This window comes from Trichogramma pretiosum, unplaced genomic scaffold (assembly GCF_000599845.2).
Source record: "Trichogramma pretiosum strain Unisexual culture from Peru unplaced genomic scaffold, Tpre_2.0 scaffold47, whole genome shotgun sequence".
Taxonomy (NCBI): domain Eukaryota; kingdom Metazoa; phylum Arthropoda; class Insecta; order Hymenoptera; family Trichogrammatidae; genus Trichogramma; species Trichogramma pretiosum.
This window is the reverse complement of record NW_019640859.1, coordinates 354,729-377,674: the sequence shown is the minus strand read 5'-3', so window position 1 is coordinate 377,674 and position 22,946 is coordinate 354,729. Positions and strand designations below refer to the sequence as shown.

Sequence of the window (22,946 nt, the reverse complement as noted above, 5' to 3'; positions counted from 1 at the left end):
TAACTCAAGCACGGAGTTATAATTAAAGTGTAAACAAAGCCGAAACATATTGATAATTTTAATCGATGCCTTCTGAAAAGCAGCGTTTTGCGAAATTCCACAGCATCGGTTAGCCAGAGACAGAGACAAGAGAATGTTTGAAAAATGAAATTATTAAGAAGAAATTGGCGAAACTGCGCGTGACCGAAAAGGAAAAAAAAGGGACTGCAGCAGCGACTTCAAAAGGAGCGCAATCAGGCGAGCGTAACTTAAGCGACCTCCGACCGTGCCGAAACAACGAGCCTTGTTATTTAGCCATCACTCGAGGATCGAGAATCAGCAGCAGCAACTTTGTCTCCCGTATAGATAGGGAGTTATACGCAGGTATAGAGAACCGAAAAGAAAAATAAGAAGCGCCGCCGCCGCCACCGCCACCGTCGCGGCGCGAGTATTAAGAATGAGAAAAACCAAGAGAGCGAACAAGTCATAAAACGTCCTGCGCGCGCGCGTAATAAACGCGCGGGGAGCTGTGTGTGCTGCCAAGCTCTATAGAGAGAGGGTGGGCGGATGAATGAAGACCGCGGCGTGTAATGTGCTCGCAGGGACAACGGCGCGCGGGCCGAAACAGAGAGAGAGAGAGAACGAGGTAGCACAAGGAGAAGAGCATCGTAATATGAACGAAGAGAGATATGCACTGGGCCCTAGCTAAAGCCAAAAAGGTGCCTCGTGAGTAGCGCGAAAGACAAGGAAAGACTTTTTTAAAAGTCTCTGCTTTCTCTCTCTCTTTCTTTCTCTTTGCCGGGATACCGATGTATCTTATTACAAGGCGGTATTCCGGGCCTCGCGCTGCGCTGCAACGACTTCGTCGGTGGCACTGGTGGTGGCCGCTCGCGCGCGCTAAACGCGACTCTCTCGAGTGCGATTTTCGGCTGCGGCCGCGGCGGTACAGCAGCCCACCCCCTTCGTCAAATTTCAAGCCCAAAGCCGTAATGAAGATGTTGTATACCAGCAGCGAGTATATAGCTCGCTTAAAACCATTTCTACGTGTACGTGTGAGTGTACATACATACACATCCGTATATAACGCGGAATTTGCTTTTAGGATAAGTATGATGAGAAAAAAGTTTTTGCCAGGAAGCGCCGCATTACATCGCAAGCTCGTTTCTCGGATTCCCCTGGGCCTTATTTTTCCCTCGGCAACAATGCCGTAATGTGCGGCGTTTAACGAAATGAATCAGTTGACATTTTATGTATGTGTGTTGAGTGTACGAGAACTTTTATTCTCAAACACTTTACCTATAAATTTTATCATGATGCACAGGTATTGAGTCAGGTCAAGGTACTGCCCACAGCATCACCTGTGTAACACCCAAAGCGAAAAATCCATTTGAGCATTGCGCGATCGGTGCGGATGTTAACGTAGGATTTTCCGACTGCAGGTCAGCTGAGGAACTAAACAAAGACGTGACTAATTAATCAGATGAAAACAATTTCCGAGGGTTCGCGAGCAAATTTTTTCTGAATTTTATCACTCTTCTAACAGAGTTGTCTACAAATTATTAAAATCACCACCCTAGTTCTCGCGACTCGTGACAAGTTTTTTCTGCAGAAAGGTTTTCGATCAATACCGCAATCAACCAGTGCAGTGGCGAGTTACAAGGCACACCAATCAAACCATGGCAGGGGGCGGTCGTAATTTTGGAATGAATATAAAAATTTTTTGTTACTATGTGTATAAAGATCTATTCACTTCATGTTGTCCGTCGAGAGTTTGTTTAAAAGTACTTAGTTTTAGAAGGCAAAACAATTTCTCGAAGAAATCGTCGCCAAGTTAAACTCTTTAAATTATTTCAAATATTGTAAAAATGATGTATACATAGAAGAATTGATACCTTAATTGTATACATTATGATTATAAACGAATATGACCATTCTTTCGACACACTGATCATGTTTATAGTAAAAACAAATCAATATAAATTTGGTCTTTCTCGATCAAACTAGCCATCATACCAAAAGATAAATTTACTCGTTCAACTTCTGTGGCACTTAATAGAAGGATCCATCGTTTAATTAAGTCACTAGAATGGATAAAAGTGAGAAAAAATCCGAGGACGTTTTCTTGATTGATAATTTAAGTGAACACGACATTATTATTTCAGACGACAAAAAATACGTTTGTGATATTTGCCAGGAGGCATTTACACTAGAATCAAGCATGATAACACACCGAGACACAATTCACAATGAACAGAAAAATTATACTTGCGACAAGTGCGAAAAAAAATTTGAGTTCCGAAGTCATTTGAGTAGACACCAAATATCAGTACACAAAAACTGCAAAGATTTTGCATGCGACGAGTACGAGAAAAAATTTGTGAAAAAATCGAGTTTGTTCACGCATCAAAAATTAGTACACAAAGATCGAGAAGATTTCTCATGTAACAAGTGCGAAAGGAAATTCGAAAATAAACCAACTCTACTCAAGCACAAAAGAATATTTCACGAAGTTTTTAAAGATTACTTATGTGAAAAGTGTGCGAAAAGATTTGTAAATAAACAGAGTTTGCTCAGGCACATAAAAACAGTCCATAGGAATCACAAAGATTACTTATTTAATAATTGGGAGAAGAAATTTACAAAAAAACATAATTCGCTCTATCACCAAAGGACATTACACAAAGGACGCAAAGATTTTGAATGCAACAAGTGCGAGAAGAAATTCAGAAGTAAATTTGATTTGTTAAAGCACCAAAAGACAGTACATGAAGGTCAAAAAGATTTCGCATGCGACAAATGCGAGAAAAAATTTGGACAATCATCGAGCTTGTTTGTGCACCAAAGGATAGTCCACGAAGGTCGCAAAGACTTCGCATGTGACAGTTGCGAAAAAAAATTTGGATATAAACACCATTTGCTAGTCCACCAAAGGACAGTACATGAAGGTCGCAAAGACTACGCATGCAATAAGTGCGGAAAGAAGTTTGGGCAACGATGCGAGTTGATCAAACACCAAAAAACAATCCACGAAAATCGCAAAGATTACCCATGCGACGAGTGCGAGAAAAAATTTGGACAAAAATGGGATTTGTCAATTCACCAAAGGACAGTGCACAAAGGTTGGAAAGATTACGCGTGCGACAAGTGCGAGAAGAAATTTTCCCTAAAATGGCATTTGCTAACCCACAAAAAGATAATCCACGATGGTCGGAAAGATTATGCATGTGATAAATGCGAGAAGAAATTTGGAAGAAAATCAGATTTCATCAGGCATCAAAAGACGATACACGAAGGTCGCAGAGACTTTGCATGTGAAAAATGCGAGGAAAAATTTGGACACAAATGGACTTTGCTTTCCCACCAAAAGGCAGTACACGAAGATCGTAAAGATTTCGAATGCGACAAATGCTAGAATAAATTTGGATATAGATCAGATTTATTGAAGCACCAAAGGATCGTACACGAAGGTCGCAAAGATTTCGCATGTGACAAATGCGAGAAGAAATGTCTAAGTAGATCAGATTTGTTAAAGCATCAAAGGACAGTCCATGAGGGTCGCAAAGATTACGTATGCGACAAATGCGAGAAAAAATTTGGACAATCATCAAGCTTGTTTGTGCATCAAAGGACTGTACACGAAGGTCGTAAAGATTTCGCATGTGACAAATGCGATAGAAAATTTGGGCTAAAATTTCAATTGCGCATACATCAAAGGAAAGTACATGAAGATTGCGAAGATTATTCATGTCAAAATTTCGAGAAGAAATGATGATTGGCAATTGTAAATATGTATAGATACTTACATTTTCTGAAATTTCATTAAAAATTGTGCCAATAAGATTGTGTCTTTACTGGTATCAACTATCATTACATTTTTTATTATTTACTTCTTGGTTACCAGCAGCAGCTCTTCGTGCAACGATCAGCTGAAAATTTTTTGTCACATCTTGTTTGAAACTAAGAATGGGGCGAGCTTTTAGTTAGTTACTGGATTTTTGATAAACCTCTTGTAATAATACGTGGCTCTAAATCAAAGTAGAATATTCATTAATATGCATTACCTAACATGACAATTTCGTGCTTACATTGCGATACGAGTTATAGAGTCGATAAATTCAAAAATTTTTCTTGATTTCAGGTTTAGAAGATTAGTTTTTGATTTAATAAATTGTATAAAAACAAATTATTGTTTTGTAGTATTAAACTTTGCATAATAACAAAGCAGATGTTTATATTACATTCAGCTTTCCAGTCAGCTCATTAACCTAACGACTGTACTTTTAATCTGTTATCTGTGTACACAATGCGGACTCCTTCAAAAAGCATATACACGCGAGCGTCGTATACGAATTTCCCGATGCCTCTTAAAAAAATGCAGGCTTTTGTTTGTATTTGAGCTAGAGCGAATCTCAGTTGCTCTTTAGACCTCTGAGTCTTCGCGTCAGAAAGATTACAACCATTTTGAGGTACATATTGAATTACACCTGTCACTAGAAAAAGTTTTAAATTAGGACAGTTAAATTAAATACTTAAGTTTCGCGGATATCTAATGCAATAATTTTAGTAATACAATTTTTCATTAATTTTAAAATTAAAGAAAATTTTTTTTTCAAATCATAATCACTAACAGTTGTTTTTGTATAATTATTAGTTAAACAAATCCGTAATGCGATGTAACTGTGAGTGTAATGAAATGCTTAGCGCGTAAAAAATGTATCGATATCGATGATCCGAAGGTCGTTTAGGATTGTACTTTTAAGCAAGCAGAAAACAGAGCAGCATATTTTAGCTGAATGTACAGCTTACGATATGGTATGCATCGTACTGTATTGAAATGTTTTTTCTTTTATCTACAGTGTACGTCCATACCTATGAAGCAAAGCTTCGTCGTTAATCATTTACCATAACCTCTCACCTGTTTGCAACGGCTGCGAATTTAAGACGATTAACCATGAAGGAACACGTAAGTTCAACAATCTTTTAACGTAATTCAACCAAATGTTATTATATTTTTAACATATTCGAATCGAATCAGAACGAGAGAATTTTGAAATACCCTAATTCGGAGGATATGACGGATTACGATTCAGACGACGATCTCGGGTCGACGCTGAGCGACACGGTGGAGGTAGCTTACGATGGTAAGTATTATTCATTTCTTAAATTGCAAAAAAATCTCGTATTAGAACGTAACACGTCTACACTATTTGTCTCTCAACAGATGCAACCTGCGATTCTCTGATCAATTCTTTAAGAAGAGTTTCCGTGCAAAAAGCTAATTTCAAAAGTGAAAACATGTCGCAAATTACCGAGAAGTTATTAGCAGGTACAACTTACCTAAATTATTTCTAGCAAGTGTATGCTCACAATATATCTAACTATTATAAAATCTTTTCAACAGGCCCGAATGATAACTCAACAGCGGCGTCGATAAGTCCCGCCATGCCGGATCAATCCACTAGCACTGACTCCTCGAACTATTCTTACAGGCGCAACAACAATTACAACAATAATAGATTGAACAGGCGCCCGTTCAAAACTTACTCTGGGTATCGCCAGCGCTTCAACAACCATCGGCCAAATTTACCCTACTTCAGGAGGGAAATCGCTCCGGGCTTGAAACGGCCGGTTCACGAGCGTCTGGGTTATCCGTACAACAATAATATCAATAACAACGTCAACAATCAGGAGGAATTCTTCAACAATTTACGCAAAGGTTTTAACGTTTTCGTGGACATTCTAAAACTACTGTGCCAAGGAGACGAACGATTGCAATAATCTGCATTTGATATTTGCGGAAATAAGTTTGTGCACTTACTTGTTAACCATTGTTACAATTAATAATGTTGAATCGTTGCTTTTGTTCATCGAGATTTCATTTCATTTTAAAGAATCATCGCACCATTACTGATAGTGTAAATTGAATTGTTAGTTATACTTATACGAAAAGTACGTTGTATAATGGCGTTGTTCATTGAAAAATTATGTCACATTTACACCTTTGTACTTTCATAAAAAAGTACGTTACATAATGTTATGAATTAACTATTAAACTTCTTTTTTGTTTACTATTAAACTTACAGAAATTACATTTTTATAGTTTATACACCCAATTTATTTAATAATTATAAAAACGATCTGAACTGATTTCGATACATAAAAGAAATATTCGATACAAATACGTTAGTGAATTCGAATGCAAACGGTCCGAGCAGCGAAAAAGGCGCGATGTCGCCACTTGACTGCAGATGCGCGGCGATTGGCACGGCACTCAAATCAATTCGCGGAATTTCACCCGACCGTCGAAAAACTGTATGCGAGAAAAGTGTCGGTTGGCGATTGGGGGGCGCGCATGAAACGCTATAACTCGTTGTCGCTTGTTTAATTCATGCCAAGTGCGTGCAGATTTTGGTCGAGGGCCGGTCATGTCCACAAGTCACTTTGTCATTTCGAGTACCATCGTACTTCAGTCGATTCGCGTTTTTTGGTAGTTTTGTTATTGTTATCTCAGTAGAAACGTGCAAGTTTCGAATGAACTCGTGTCTCGTGTAAGTGCACATTTGTTGAATATAAAAGACGACTATTTGCTGCCCAGTTATCTATTTCGATTGAAGATCAATACTGTATTACATTTATCGCCATGAGTTCGATAGAAAAGTTGACGGACGCTGACGTCGAAAAGGTAAGACTGATAATTTCTCTTTCTCGTAGTTTTAATGACCATTCCTATAAGGTATCTGATCTGCATCATAACGACATTTGTAATTTGTTTTGGTGTTCGATTATAGTTGGAGAGAGAGGACGACGCGAGTGATTATTCATCGGTTATTTTCTTGTCCGAAGATGAGGAAGAAACCAACGACACTACGAACGAGAATTACTTATCTCTCACAGTGGATGATTCTTTGAGGGATAATTCTATGCGTGATAATTCTATGCGTGGTTCGTATTTTTATCGCTGCTTCTAATGCAAACTTTTACGCATTTAATTTATTTCTATTTATGTTTACGCAGATGCTGCTGTCGTGCAACAGGTCGTTGTTGAGGAAGAAATCGTTACAACTAATGTAAGCAGAGGAAATAAAACAACACCTGCTGCTCCTGCCGCTGTTGATTTCAACTTTGCACCAGTGAGAGTGGTCGAAGTGGCTACCAAATCCACGCAGACAGAAGAAGCAGACTTTGCGACAAGTCAAGAAAGTAGTGTTTCTACAGTTGCGGTTCCCAGAAAATTAAGATCTTCTATAGGACAGATCATAAATTCAGAGTCTCGACATCACAGTAGCCCAGCCAATTCAACAATTGTCCACAATTTTAAATTGCCAAACAATCCAACTCAAAATTTGACTCAAAATAATGCTTCTAACTCGCAAATTACCCAAAAAGATAGTAGTGAAGAAAGAAGTCAATCTGTCCGTAGGACATGGAAGCAAACAAGAACTTATAAAAATAACAGAGTTGAACCTTATGAAAATCAAAGTAGAAGAAACTACCACAGAAATCATGACGATAATGATTCTTGGAAAAAGAATTACTACCGAAATCCATACAATCAAAATTACAGAAGAAGAAATAATTTTTGTGGTAACAATTACTATTATAATAAATATGGAGAATGGGTATGTGACAGGTATAATCCCAATCAATACTATGGTTACAACAGCTACAACAATCGTAGCAATCATAGTTTAGGTGTTTACACTAAAGGCTTTAAAAATAGACTTTTCAATAACTTTGTTACCTTCATGAACAATGTTTTTTCATACGACCCATATACTTACTACGATAGATACTGAATCTTAACATTAGTAAAATAATTTTTTAACGTTAAATTTTTTTGGATTATCTTTTCCTGCTTGACAACCATTTGATTGTTCTTGAGCAATTAGACTTTTTAATTTTTGATATGATTATGCATTATTTTAGAGTTCAATTTGTTTAATTTTTTTTAATATTGACCAAAATTAGACATTAGGAAAAAGGACTCTTTTGATTACTCTTTTTGATTACTTTACTCTTTTGATTTTGAAAATTATTCAATTGAATTTTTACATAGTATTCATTTTCTAACATTGTTCTTGAGAAAAAATATCTTCGAATCACATTTTATGTGAAAACTGAATGGAATGAATAAAAATCTAATTTTATTCAAGCTCTTGATTATAAGAAGTTATATTTATCCTTTATCAACAGTGAAAAAACGATTAATTTTAAGAAATAACTTTCCACTTTTTTTTAAGTTAGTAAAAGCTAAATTGTGTCTTAGTAAGTAGAAAAAAATTAGGATAAAATGTTAGTACTTTTATTAATATTGTGCGAAAATAAAATATTTTATACAAAAATCACTTACAAATTTATATCAAACACTGTAGAAGTAACATCCCTATCTCAATTATTAAAAGAGCAGCTTTGTATATTATGTCATTAATGACTCAGAAGATGAAGGTCAATCATCCCCTTCGAATTTCGTATCATTTGTCATTTTCTAAACGCGTATCCCATCTCGTTACAGGCAAAACCTTATTCGCCCACTAAAGAAAATGTACTTTTGCCACGAATATTCAATTTCGTAGAGTATCTCTTTTGAAAATGACTACCACAAAGTACACGTTTTTCATGTATATATTTTTTGAAACTCTCCCTGACACGTATCAATTTTTTTTATACCATGATTAGTATTTCGCTTGGTACCGAACGAGGCTTAATCATATTTACTGCCCAGTACTTTATGTGTAGCATTGTATCTTATACAGGCAAAAGTCGAAGCGTCGCTCATTATTATTATATATTACTTTCTGTCAGTCTCGAAGCTAAATGACTGGAAAATTATCATAGGAATGCATTTAATTAATCACCGCCGCGGTCCTGTGAGTGATCTATACGCGCGCCAACCTCTTTCGGCTCTTTAATGCACGCGACAGTTTGCCTATTACAATACATTTATAGCTTCGGCTTGTGTTCACGTGTGTGTGAGTCCGTACGCAATATATACATCATCGCCAGCTCGCAACTGAGAAATGCTCGATCTTTTTGCGCATATTATATATTGACATTGATGGAGCCGTATTATATGCTGTGTACCGCGAGCGGCTCGCGTTGTTTCGCCGATTATAACTCATTGGCGAGGTCGATAATAGCTGCGGTGTAATCAATAACATTTGCAGTGAAGATTTTCTTCTTAGATCGCAATCAAACATAAAAATTTCAGATAAGGTACTTTGTTATAATAATATGTTACTAACTTAGTACTTTTTATTGAAAGCTCCATTAAACCAATATCAAAAAGTATTGTATTTTTCCAGAGTGTCATTTTGTGCGTGTTATACGTCATACTACATTAATTTGCCATACCACATGATTGAAATGTAAAACTTCTTTAGTATCTCCGTAATATCTTCAATATATTTCTTCCTTTCAGTCTTAAAAATATTTCTGTCCGAGGTAGATTTATGATTTACGCATTTCTAAAGCCAGGCCATAGATAATTAAGCATATTAAAAATGCACTTGCCCCCTCTCGTATGCGTAAATTTGCGTACATGAATTCTAAATTTGAAAAGCTCGACGCGGTGAAATAATTGACATTAATGATATAAATATAGGAAAGGGGCTCTTCTCCTCTAATCGTGCGTCCTATTTTTTTGATACTTAGGAAAAATGTCTCGTGAGGAGAAATTGCGCGCGCTTGTGCTTGAAATTTCTCCTAGCACAATTACTCTGGCAAATGATTATACTTTCACGCGCGATTTCCATTCGGTACAACAACGAAATCAAGGCACTCGGCGTTTCGAATCTAATTGCGGTTGAAACGAAAAAAATATCTATATAATGGTAAAAAAAGTAAGAAAGAAAATAAAAGTGATTGTTAATTAATTATTCATCGCGTGGCGCGAATCAGCGTAGCGTGACAGTGAATGATCGCACACGCGTATGAACAGTAATCGAAGAAGATGACGATAATCGTATATAGCAAAAGTCGGAGCCGACCTCCAGTCGACATGCCGTCGCCGCCACCAAATCTATATAATATTACAATCGTATAGCATTAAAACTGCGAACACACTCGAATTATATATTTACATGTCGGTGGTGGATTACGTTTACAACGATGAAACAAGTAGTACTCCGATATAATATGTATATTTTGGCTCGAAACTCGATATTACTTGACTTTAGGCGCGCGCGTGCTCATCTACGTCGTTGAAAGAAGAGCGAAGGCAAAAAAAAGAAGATGAAAGAGCTCATAAGTACATAAACAGACGCGTGCGTGTTTGTATAATACTGTGGTACATACGCACACGAGGAATTGATATTTTTCATAAGTTTAATGGCGTTTGTAGTGCGCACGTGTGTCTGTGTGTTACAATACTCATCGAAATGGGTATACTACGCGTTTGCGCGAGTCACTACTTATAAATGTCGGTGATCCAGGGTAAAAGCGAGCGATCGAGGATGAAGCACGAGCCAAGCGGCAATCGCGGGCTCGTCGTTCGGGGGAGAGAAAGAGGGACTGACTATGTGACGGACCCCGACAGCCAAAAGCACAGTTGGCAGACGTAGCACGAGCCAGCGCGCGGGGTTCGGACCCCAAAACATACACACACCCGCGTACATCCATGTATATGTTATGTAGCCTCTTTATGTTGTACGAGTGTATTTGATAACCTACTTACACGCATGCATAAATATATACATGCGTGAGCTTTCGATTCGATTATTATTATTTTCTATTGAATAATAAATACAAAATTGAATTTCAAACTACTACGCTATTCGTGTCGAATCGTACTTAAATGCTTGTCTAAGCGTGCGGAGTGAAATAATTACGAGTAACTCCGAATGATCGTTATTACACGACAACGCGGTTCTGCACCTTACATATTTTGATGTATATATTGCTCATTCAGTTGAATCATGTCCTCGCGTGCCGCGTCAAAATCATTCTCGTTCGTCCAGCTGATATTTGCTACCGACTTCTCCATAATTCAGGAAATTAATCCGATGTTTATTTTAACGTATTATAATTGAAAAAAGATCAATTAGTATCGATTATGGGTCTCTTTTCTCCGCGCGATTCTTAGAAGCTTCTCTTTCTCTCGTGCCACCGTGTATTATATACATTTGCGTAATAAAGCTGTAAATAATCATAATGTGGCACGCGCTCGCGCCCATCCCACCCCATCTCTCTCTCGAGTACGCGCGGGCATATTTCGGCTACGACAGCTCTCCAAAAGAATTATCGCTCGGATACTTAAAAAAGAAGGCCCGGGCGTATTAGTACAAGTATGTAATGGTATGCACGCGTAACGCGAAGGTGAAAAGAAAATAAACCAAAGAGCATGCGATGAAAAAACATTATCGCTCGCAGAGTCGCCCCTTATAATATACCTATCTCCGGTTGTGGACTGGCACGTGCCCGACGCAGCCACTAGAGACTCCTTCTTCTTTTTCTTTTTCGTGCGTATACTCGAACGCTTTCGTATTATTATAATTATGTTGGAGGGACAGTCGACGCGCTCGAAATTCGTTCGCGTGTGCTGCAAGCTTTGCAGGTACCTGCAGCAACTGCATCACGATGCACTGCGCACTCGTGTTGAGCAAAAGTGCGCGCAAATTAATGGGGTTCGAAAAGCGACCCGAGTTATAACGCGCACTCGCTTTTATTATATAAGCTCGAGATAATACGTTACAGGTATATTATATACGCGCCACCTGATTTTTGCTCGCGTCGGCGGATTATAAACCACCACTCGACAGAGAGAGAAAAGGGTAAAAGTGAGAGTAGATTTCTGAAAGATATACAGAGACGCACACGCGTACGTACGTTTATCCTTTTCGAAAACCAAGGTAGCGAATGTGCATTCGTTACTCGGTATTATATTGGGCCTACGATCGGGATGGATCGGCTGCGGATTGTCGGCAGCGTCGCTATATATACTCACCTCTGTTGCTGCTAACCGTCTGCCGCGAGCACACTACCTGGCACTGCCCATATGCTTCTTCTTCAGCCGAGCTAAGGCATGCCTCGCGTGCATATACCTGCGTATATAGCACATACACCCCAATACAACCGTATATAACGCATTAAACTAAAACTTTTTCGGCTCTTGTACATATAATACTCTTTTTTCATCTTCTTCGTTCTAAGTTCCGACACCTATATACACGTCTGAATTATTCGCTTGTAAGTTTCAATGACTCGGATATTATTTTTTCGGGGCTCTTCGGGTGTTAAAATTTTCTTTTAATACTTTTCTAATACGAGTGTTTTCTACTTTGATGCTGGCCGCGACGCGTTATTTTTTTTTCGCTCCTTTTTCATTTTATATACAAATTAACCAACTGTTGCTTAAACGATGCCGCAGTAATGCGTCGCTTCATTCCTGCGAGAGTATCCTTTCTTGTCGTCGAATAAAATTCGTCCAGCAAGTCAAATTAAATATTGCGATGTAAATTTTAATATCATAATTGACAATACATAGTCAGCGGAATATCTAAATAATTGGCAAAATAAAATTAAACTTTATTGAATTTTAGATCACAGAGTAGCTGGGTACACACGGCCTTGCCGTCATCGTTGCAAACGCAGGAATTGCAGTCTTTGGTCACTATAGAGCCAGGTAAACATTTCTCGATGGTATTCGTAGCTAAAAGTTAGATTGTCGAGTTGATTAGTCTTGCGTCATTTGTCGTGTTTTTTTCAATATTAAATTTGATGCTTACGTTCGCTATTTTCGTCACACTCGATTCCGATGCACAAGGCATATTTACCGCTATCACCGCAGTAGCACTCTTGACAACCACTTTCGTATTTTTGCTTTGGTTCGCAGGTCGTCGTCACGTCTGAACAAGAACAAATATAATCGTTAAAATTGGCGAACAAAAAGTAAAAAAAGATGTTCCACATCAAAAACCTGATAAAAATTCAGACAATACTTGTAAGAGATTCGTGATAGATCGAGTAGAAGGGACTGCATCCCATCTTGTTACATTCCCATTCGAGACCATCGGGTGAACATTCACAATCGTTGCATTGCAATACGTACGAAGTATCGGGTACGCAGATAACTTGTCCATTCGGACTTCTTGCGGCATAAGCCACATCGCAATCTAGTTTCGTGCAGACGGGTTTGCCGCTCTCGTCGCAGACGCAAGTGTTGCAGTCGTCGTTCAGTATGCTTCCGGGAGTGCACTGATTCAGTAGTTCTGCGCGTAAAAAAGTAACGACATTGCTGACACAGTTTTATCGAGAACAAAAACAAATGTAAAATGAATAGTTTACCTTTGGCTTGATCCTCTGTGCATTTTTTAAAGCTGTAGGCGCATAGCGCCGATGATCCTTCGGCGTCGCAGACGCACGTGTGCGAGCAGTCGAGGTCGAATACGGAAGCTGGCTCGCAGGTAATTTGGACGCTCTGCAATTGAGTCACTTGGAGCTCATCTTTGTATTCGTTCACGCGATCTTGGCACTGGATCTCGTCCGTTTCCCTGTTGCAGGTGCAAAAGCGATTGTCGTAATAGAATCTACCTTTGAAGGGACATTTTTTTGACACTGCGTCTGGCGCGGGGCTCGATAAAACAATGTTCAGAACTAGTGCAACATTCAACAAAGTCGCTAAAATATTGGCCATTGTTAGGTATTTTGCGCGTAGCGATCTAGAGATTACCGTTGAGACTATATACTCGTTTTTTGCTTAAAAATGATATGCTATTTATAGGTCGTGACCAAGAGATAAGACTTTGAAGCGTGACAATAGTAAATGACGTAAGTTCTCGTGCGTATTTGTGATCATAAAAAAATATTCAATGGTCTGATAGCTAATAATCATTGTAAAATACACAACAGATAAGCTTGGTTATACACGAAAATGTAAGTTTAAATCTAGTTTTTTCCCAGAGAACTCGTACGGCCAATATTGTATATTATATTTTATGCACGTGTTTTTCGGCATTTCATAATGTACACAAGTGTCTCAATGTTAATAAAAAATCACCTCTTTTCCCAGAAGGAATACTATTTAAATTTATCACACAATTCTCATGATTTTTCTTTTGAGCTACTTTTGAAATTTGACGATGAACCACATCCATACAAAGTACTTGACCACATAATGTCGAGTATCTTCATTTAGACTCGCAAAATAAATGAAAAAAGGTGGAAAATGAGTATTTAATAAAACAGCCGCGACTAAAACTTGAGAGATAGAATAAGGATTAAATAGAAAGAAAAATTGAGAAATTCCTCATGAGACTTTTAAAGGTAGTTAAGTCCAGCAGTTGACGATTTTCCTCGTAAGTTTAAGCCGAGACCATAGTCCGGGGTTGATTGGATCGCAAATTCGCAACCGGCCTTATACGTAAATGTACTACCCCCGCTGCGTGTCTCGATGATCATGGACGAAATTAAAATGAGCGTATATACACAAAGCGGAAATGATGCTTCTTTGCAAGTTCCTGCTTTCGCAGTGGCAACAGTGGCGATGAAGAAGAGAAGAGAGAAAAAAAATCCACCACCGAAAAAGCCGGATAGTATATATATAATGTGGCAGATCGATAGAAGCGCGCGCCCAACTTAATTAACTCGTAAAAGTTGTATTTATTATATTATGTATCAAATTTTCGCAGAAACTGTTGACTCTCGCTCGCTCGTTCGTTCGCTTACGCGATTTTGCGGAGTAGCTCTGGTCGAACCTCGATGGCGGATGTAGGCGTTTCACCGGATTTTCGTCGGATCTCTTCGACTGCGCTGCGAAATTCAGCTTGTGCGTGCATACGTGTGCGTGAATAATATTTTCGCCCGGTAAAAAAATAATAATAAATAAAGAGAAACGAAAACGTCGCGGTTCGCGAGTACGTATAATGTAAATTGCGATAACGAGGACTTTTCGGTTTAATATAATGAAATAAAGGATACAACAATACGCGGCAGCTATGGGTACTCTCGTGCGTCTTTTGTATATTTACTCGAGGGCAAAACTCCGAGACTCTGAATAAAATGAGAGGAACCATCAACCGAAACCGAAAACGCGTTCAAAGAAATAAATAACGCTACGATTGATTTGCTCGCAAACTGTGGCGCCTGTAATATAAATTGTGTAATTGAAACGATGATGAGGTCGGGTGGCGCGCAGCAACGTTAAAGCCTATATAGCGCGCACACACACACGAGTCGACCAATATCGTTTACGAATAGCGCCCAATCTGTCATCGAATCACCTGTGTGTGTATATAAAAAAAAAGAACGAATAATATTATAATCGCGAACGTCGCGACGCACGCGTGTCGTAAGAAAACCATGCCGATCGTCCTCTTCGGTCGCTTTGCCTTCTTCTGGCTTTTTGCTTCTTATTATTGTGCCGCCGCCGCCCCGTTTTGACGTCCCGCCGATTGTCAATCGGCGGGAACCACGATGATGATTTGTAGCTTCTGAATTCCTTAAGTCGGTCCTGAGGAATGCGACTAAACGCGTTATACTTACGAGAGATAATGATCGTTAAGGAGCAAATTTGATGAATCGTCGCTCGATATTTTTGTGCCCGAAAAAAGGATACTTTGACCAGTGCGTCGAAGCATGAGTCACATTTTCAGAGCTGCGTCAATATTGCCCTATCGCAATTCACAATGACGATAACTTTAATCAGGTCATAATTCTAAATAAGGTCTAATGAGCTTATACATTATTCTTCTATATGCTACCTGAGCGTTCCGGGTTTTTTCCTCTATTAGCTTATATCGATTGTACGAGATACGAATTCAGTTATTATCATTAAACGCATCTAATAGGTTGCACGAGTTAATCCATGTACTTACAAGTTTGTCCAGTCGATTTGCATAATTATTTTCCACGAACGAAGCCGTCACTCCATTTTTTTTATAAAAAAAAAAATAATAATAAATATCAATATTCGCTTGTTTTATACTCGCGAAGCTTCCGGTCAATAAGTATCCGATCGAATAAACGTCTCTAGTTGAGCTTCACACTTCGTCGATCTTCGTCGCCCGATCGTGTTTCTCTTCTTCTTCGAAGGGACTGATTTGTAGAATATATGACATGCATGCAAATCTAACGGGCTGATCTCTATTGCTCGAAGTGACTTTTTTTCTCTATTGCTCTATAAACGATTATACAATTAGTCGACGATGGTTGTCATCGATTACTTTCATTCCTTGCAACGAGCTCTTAAATTTGATCAACAGGTATGGAATGTATGCATGGTCCAGCCTTTCTAGACATACCACCCGTACTCGAGCTTCTCTTTTGATTTCAAACCATCAAGGCTCTTTAGAATTACCGCACGATTGAAGTGTGATTGTTCAGAGAATCACGAGTTCACACTTGCCGTCGAGTTTCAATCGGATGATTATAATGGGTGTGACAGGAAATATTGCATCGGTGACCTAATAAGCCATTTTAAACTCAATTAGCTTCGGTTAATTTAAGACTCGCTACTGGGTAATGTAGGTGGTCTACATAAAGATGAGTCTCTAAGATAAAGATCAGTCGCGTGCCATTGTGTCAGTTATCTGTATATATCCGTGACTATTAAATGGCCTTGATCGGGATTATAATGAATCGTAGACATCTCTGATTTTCTTTTTAAGAAAGTTTGTGTCAAACGAACTTTAAATACCTCTTTAAAGAGTCAATAATTATACTTTGTGATATGAAAATGAGGTAAATGTGTCGTTAAATACATTTTTATGAAAAATGATTAAAATTTTATTCAAATATTGAATAATTAAATGAATAATTCGAAATTATTTTAATTTGACCTTTATTTTACCTCGATAATTCAAAATTTAAGTCTGCAATCTATGCATTTCGAATTAACGAGGTTTTACTTCGGTAAATACGTATGTTTGGGTGCGTAAACCATTGGCGCGCGACATAATCGAATCAACTTGGCACTGTCGATGCTTGTCGCATTCTCTTTAAAAACTTCGGTGGTATACTAAAAAGCAAAGGTTCCGAGAAAGTTTCCGAGATTCGATGCTCCGTCTACAGTAGAATAAAATGTATAGCTCTTTTCCGATCGACACACGCGCGACACTGCCTCCGTAAAATCTCCGGTCTCGCTTGTATACATGCTATACATAATAATACTGCTCGTGTCAACGGGATCGTTACGCGTGTCCGTAATAATTTAAAATGTATCTCCAAACAAGATCTCTCGCGAGCAGGACTACCGTGAATCCAATTCGAGCTACTTTGTAACATGTGCTTACACGCGCCGCGCGATTCCGTCTCGTTTTCGCGTTAAACAAATGTCAAAGCCGCGCGCGCGCGCGTTATGTATCCGCACATCCGCGAAACATATATATTGTATATCGAAATCCACTCGTTGAGAGTACGAAATTCGATATGTATACACCTACTGCAACCGATTTTTCTCGATTTTATTGTATACGATTAGCGTCGTGATCTCTCAAAACTGATTTTCGTCTGCGAGTGAAAATCTCAGCTTCGAAGTTCGAGTTCGTCTCCGTGGAGCGAGTAGTTGCATATTATTATACGCGCAGAGCTGCATGCCTATATTACAAGAGGTGCTAACGTTTCAACATTTTTAACGCTGGTCATTGGACACCCGAAAAAAAATGACATCGCGCCTGCCGATGATGATGTGCATCTCTTGCTCCCATATATAACCCAGCTAGAGGATGAATTTCCAAAAAGAGCTCCGAGATGGTCGCGTCACGGGTGGTCTCCTCGAGTATATAGGACCGATCTCGATATCGTCGACACAATCTTCGAGATCGTGTGTCAAGTCGCGAACCCCTGCCACCAATATATCGCATGAGCTTTGTTACTGGCCATATAGGCTACGATAGTCAGCGAGTAAAGCTATGCTTCTGCATCTCGATATGATTACACGCGTGCGAATCTCACGAAATACGCGCTCGGCGCTTCGAAGGGCATTCATGACTTCTTCGATTACATATATTGCGACCCCCCCTAATACGTTGGTTTTTTTTGTAATATTTACTTTTTATCGACAGCTTATAATATTTATCGTTTCACGTCTTTGATATATGATCAATTAATTTTTTACGAACTTTCGAGCGCCGCGCGGCCTCTTGTATTCCGTTGAACTCGATAAATTACTAATCATTAATAACTACGTACATCATCGATTTAGTTGCAAACCATAAGTGACCTCAATCGAACAAATTCTTCCAGAAAAATTAAATACCCCACCGGGACTGATTGCCACGTGCATAGATGAAAGCCAAAAGTGTTTTGAAGTACCCCTTCGGTAATCTTTTCGAAACTTCGTTAAAACTTCGATGTCACGCCTCTAAAGATTCTTTGGTATACCTTTTTCAGTTCGATATCCGATAGCGCGACATTATCAGATTTTTCGCATAACTTAAAAGTCAAATTTCGCCGTGTACGGAATTTTCTTACATTACCTCAACTTCTTTTTTTTTTCGAAATTCTTCGTACTTCGGTATCGGTGTTATATGGTGCATTGGATATTACCGACACACCCACATAACTTAACAAATCTACACGTACATCAGTGAACACACACGCATACTCACGTTGAGGTAAAAAGCACACGGTATCCACTTGCTTGGCTCGTCGAGAGAGATCGAGTCAAAGCGAGAAGGGCAATATAATATCGATTATGCGCCCTTGCGCGACTTGTGCTCTCTCCATTGAACTATTGCCGTATAGGCGGTAGTATATGCTATGCTGCATGTTGCGTATAGGCTACTATAATAACGTGTGTGACCAAAGAAGCTCTCGTCTCGTCTCATTCTTTCTCATCTCGCTGCATTCTTATATTATACTATATACATATTCCCGAGGAAGATGAATTTTATGAAGTATACGATACATTGAGTACCGTATAGACGATCCTCCCGCGCAGTGTCTACTACACAAGCCAATATACCTCGCATGCGGTTTTGATTTTGGCCCCGACGAATGCCGATCGATGCTCCCACGCAGTTACGTATAGATGCAGTGCCGAGGATCAATTCACCCTCGCGCGCGCCCCCCACATACAGAGGCATTCGTATTTTTTGATCCACACGTACGATAATTCAATGTTTCATAGTGAACACGATTACTGGGCGATTTTTGCAGTCAGGTGCATTTATATACAGACGGATAAAATACTAAAATGTATTATTTAGTTCAAAAGTACGCAAATAATTGACACGAAGTGCGTTTTCTCACGATCTCGGCTTCTGGAATAATACTGCACTGTATGAATTTATGCAAGTAATGTCAAATGTACTGTATCGATTTATTTACTCGGGTGCGCAGGTACGAAGTACAATTACCGATGGAACGCATGAGCGTAACACTGGATTCTGTAGTAAAGTGTGCTATATATGCGGCCTCATTTTCCATTGATCATCGCGTTACATTTCGTCACTTTCTTACGCTCCGGTGGTTAATATCGAGTCGGCACTTCGTTTAAACTTTTCGATTGCTGGATTGTAAGAGTATGGATAGTACATCTAGGACATAAGAAACTGTTCTCTGGATAGTATCGATCGATCTATAAATGATGATCACCGCTCGAGACCACACGCGCGTTACGCCACTCGTCTTTGAGAGTGCGGGCGTGTTGAATATCGTCAAGTGCAAATGTCACAAAGAAGTCGAATATAGATCATTGCTCGGAACGGCAATGCACTTCAATTTATTTTGGCATTTTGTAACTTTTTGACAATTGAAAATATCTAATTTGTAAAAGACTTATAAATGCAACGTGTTATTGAAAAAATCAATTTATTCCTTGTAGGTCACTAATTATCTATGCTGCTACTGTACAAATGATATTATATTGCCATCAATTGTATTCGTCAGAACTGTGCCTCCCCAATCATCAAACCTGACGATATCATTTAGAAACTTTTTTCGTTTGTTTAGGGTAACTCGAAATCTTTAATCATAAACCTATCTAACTCATTTTCCTTTTATCATTTACTTAAATGAAACTTTAATTCTATTCTAAGCTTTTTAAAAAATGGCAATTGTCACAGTAACTATTATAAAAAATATCTTTCTTCTCTGATTTAAATTTTTACGATGTAATCAAAGAACTTCGTACTTGTCGAAAATATTTAATATGATAAATGTCAGGTGATTAAGATGGTTTAATTAAGGCGCAGGTAACAAATTATATGGAATGCTCACCATTGTTCCAAGCGAACCGTAATTAATCAATGCTCTAATCATCCCAACCAACCGACCACCTCGGGTGATTTTCAAAAATCACCGACAAATTGAATTATGCTAATTATTCAGCAGTTTCATTGCGGTAAAAATTCCGATCGTCTTTCAATTATTTCGCGTTCGTCATAAACGCGCTTGACTCACGTTTTTTTATATTCAAGGATGCTCGAGAGTTTCAAAATATAAGGTCGAAATCGATCAATAGCAAAATTGATAACCCGAAAGTAAAACAATTGCGCCGAGGAAGCGAAAATATCACTTGTTCAAGATGAGCTAGAATGAACTTGTTAAACGTATTCGGTTAATTGCGCGCGTATAACACGTGCGCGTATACAAAAACAGTTCGATGCCCGGATCTGTGTTCGATCATCCTATTTATTTGTATATTCAATATAATAAGATGTATTTAATATTTTAATTCCTCATATACACGCGACTCTCTTAGGAAGGAAATTTTTCAATAACGCCCGCGTTTATTTTTAATTGGGGATTAATTTGTCGGTCGGAAAATCCGATTTGTTTCTTCGCGCCTCGTGATCCAAAGTGTGGCGTAAAAATTAAAATTCTTTTTTTTTTCACCAGTCACTTGCTTTGAAAGTGTCCGAAATTTGTTTTCGCTAAACATATGTCTTTTATCCGCGCGCGCACCCTTTTTCGTAGATGTGCTCTGTGGCTTAGAAAAAGAAACTCGAGAAACAAGTGTACAGCGACGAGTGTATGTAGGCTTATTTTTGGAATAAACATTTCAAGTGTTCGCGTGTCTGTTGTCTAGTGGCTCAAATCGAACGAAGTGACAATGATTTTTGACAAGAGTCGAGTAAGAAACGATCGAAACTTTAGGCACGCGTAGCCAGATGTGTATGATCACCCCGACTAGAACTAGATAGTATATATATCATAAGATAGAATGTATGTTTATGCGGAGCTAAATTAAAAAAATTCTAACGCAAGCTGAAAAATCTTCAAAATGAAAGATGCTGCAGTCAAAAATATTGAAATTTTGCCTTTGTTATTTATTTTTGTCTGCAGCTCGGGCCTCGTATATAATTATCGCCTATATGCAACGCAACACGTGAGAGCTATTATAGGAAAATGGCACTTGCAGCGACCCATCCATATGCATCCTCGGCAGAGACAACGAGGCGCACGTCTCGTCTCAGATATAATATCATCTATCGGCGTTTCAGATCGGCCATTTTTCTCTGACACGCGCGCGCGCGCTTTTTTGTGGCACACATCTCTTGGCTCGCTCGACCCTATACTAAAGTCTTCAAAAAACTATTAGCGCAGGGCAGAGGTATAAGGCCTCGTTTACCCCGTGAGCAAAGAGAGAGAAAGAGAAGAGATAGAAATTTTTGCTTTTACGGATTATGGAATATCATTTCTGACCGTTTCCGAGCTTCTCTACCAATAATATTTCAAACCTTTCATTACCAAATGAATGTAATTAATCAGTCAGAGCTGAGCGTTCGTATGCGCTTCGCGTCACGGCAGAGCGCGCACAGTCGAACGTATCGTCGAAAATATTAAAAAAAAGAAAAGGGACGAAAACAAAAAAAAAACGACACACAAAGACAGACGTGTCTACGGGGTACACGGTATAGTTTATGTGTATACAGCCGTCATCTCGGATCATCATCGAGCGGCGAAGAACAAAAAGATTTGCTCCTAGACTAGTGCGGCTGCTGCTGCTGCTGATTTTGCTCTAGCGCAGAGAGGAGAGAGAATATCGCATTAGAAAAAGAGAGTAAAGGCGCAGAGGGATAATTCCTAGCGCTCTCGTATGTGTGGTGTATGCGACGAGCCTTATATGTATGTGTCTGAGTGCTAGTGGAGTATATGTAAGGCCCCAAAAAATGAAGCTCCGAAGTGGCGATCGTGCGCGTGCCGGCCACGCTTCTCTCTCTCTCTCTCTCGACACTAAAAATGACAGTTGGTCGGCGCGCGGGCGTTCGCGCTTGTTCCAGCAAATTAAATCCATCGACTTTCCCCAATGTGTGTATATATACCTACCTATATACGCTTCTGTGTATAGCACATATATAGAGGTAGGCAGCTTGGTATATAATACGCGTGCCTCGCACAACTGCATCGGCTGCAAAAACGGCGGCGCACGCGAAACGCTTCGAAAATGGGAGGGATATATACCTGCACGTCGTGCATAGAAGTGGGTATTGCGAGCGGTAGCATGTTTAAACGTGTACAGTGGCACATACGATTTCGTTATATAAATATTATTTATAGAAAAGCTCGAACTTGAGCAATGTATTGAATACACCATAACGTAGCTTTATATATTTTTTGTAGCACTTCTTGAGTAATCAAGGTCAGGCCAGTTGCAGTTACTATTTTTGCGCGGGAGGATGATCGCTACGCTTCGAAGGATCGTTGCGTGCCAAGCGCATTAGTCGCAACGTATTAGGAAATTGGCTCCGTCGAGCTTTTACGCCTCGAAGGTCGGACACACACGCGCGAGCATTATAGTACGAGTAGATAATTGCGACCTGTCGTCGCTGCAGAACACACTCAGCGTATGGATGTTTGCACACGACGATGCGTCTAATTGGCTTAAAATCGTTTTTTTTTTTTTTTTTTTGGCGAAATCGGCCACACTTATGCGACGGGAATATGAGCGAAAAAACCAACAAACGCCGACACGCGCGCGCGCCTGCCACAAATTTTTACCTTGTTTACATATTAGATACTATTGCTAGGGTTTGTACAATAGCTCCTCTACTATCCGTTCATATTATAGGCTCATCGACCCTCATTGT

General features: G+C 39.1%; 3 protein-coding genes across 3 annotated transcripts; 2 read left to right on the top strand and 1 right to left on the bottom strand.

Moving 5' to 3' along the window:
• The first annotated feature begins 4,387 nt into the window (after positions 1-4,387).
• Positions 4,388-5,991, top strand: LOC106654425 (FK506-binding protein 5-like). Its single transcript, XM_014374276.1, has 5 exons — positions 4,388-4,445; positions 4,836-4,942; positions 5,015-5,120; positions 5,201-5,305; positions 5,381-5,991. The coding sequence occupies exons 2-5, from the start codon at positions 4,931-4,933 to the stop codon at positions 5,755-5,757; spliced, it is 600 nt and encodes a 199-aa protein (XP_014229762.1). The 5' UTR covers positions 4,388-4,445; positions 4,836-4,930; the 3' UTR covers positions 5,758-5,991.
• Positions 5,992-6,351: 360 nt separating this feature from the next.
• LOC106654424 (GATA zinc finger domain-containing protein 14-like) lies at positions 6,352-7,862 on the top strand. The gene is made up of 3 exons (XM_014374274.2): positions 6,352-6,661; positions 6,768-6,921; positions 6,994-7,862. The coding sequence occupies exons 1-3, from the start codon at positions 6,620-6,622 to the stop codon at positions 7,773-7,775; spliced, it is 978 nt and encodes a 325-aa protein (XP_014229760.1). The 5' UTR covers positions 6,352-6,619; the 3' UTR covers positions 7,776-7,862.
• Positions 7,863-12,418: 4,556 nt separating this feature from the next.
• Positions 12,419-13,646, bottom strand: LOC106654429 (laminin subunit alpha-like). Its single transcript, XM_014374280.2, has 4 exons — positions 13,261-13,646; positions 12,915-13,184; positions 12,702-12,821; positions 12,419-12,625 (listed from the first exon to the last, which is right to left on the bottom strand). The coding sequence occupies exons 1-4, from the start codon at positions 13,607-13,609 to the stop codon at positions 12,495-12,497; spliced, it is 870 nt and encodes a 289-aa protein (XP_014229766.1). The 5' UTR covers positions 13,610-13,646; the 3' UTR covers positions 12,419-12,494.
• Positions 13,647-22,946: the final 9,300 nt, after the last annotated feature.

Bases quoted from the DNA above. Each gene is read 5' to 3' on its own strand.
- LOC106654425 (XM_014374276.1), top strand. The intron at 5,121-5,200 runs GTAAGTATTATT...GTCTCTCAACAG, and splicing joins GGTGGAGGTAGCTTACGATG to ATGCAACCTGCGATTCTCTG. The intron at 5,306-5,380 runs GTACAACTTACC...TCTTTTCAACAG, and splicing joins TACCGAGAAGTTATTAGCAG to GCCCGAATGATAACTCAACA.
- LOC106654424 (XM_014374274.2), top strand. From the start codon at position 6,620: ATGAGTTCGATAGAAAAGTTGACGGACGCTGACGTCGAAAAG. The intron at 6,662-6,767 runs GTAAGACTGATA...GTTCGATTATAG, and splicing joins CGGACGCTGACGTCGAAAAG to TTGGAGAGAGAGGACGACGC. The intron at 6,922-6,993 runs GTTCGTATTTTT...ATGTTTACGCAG, and splicing joins GCGTGATAATTCTATGCGTG to ATGCTGCTGTCGTGCAACAG.
- LOC106654429 (XM_014374280.2), bottom strand. From the start codon at position 13,609: ATGGCCAATATTTTAGCGACTTTGTTGAATGTTGCACTAGTTCTGAAC. The intron at 13,185-13,260 runs GTAAACTATTCA...TTTTACGCGCAG, and splicing joins CACAGAGGATCAAGCCAAAG to AACTACTGAATCAGTGCACT. The intron at 12,822-12,914 runs GTATTGTCTGAA...GTTCTTGTTCAG, and splicing joins CTATCACGAATCTCTTACAA to ACGTGACGACGACCTGCGAA.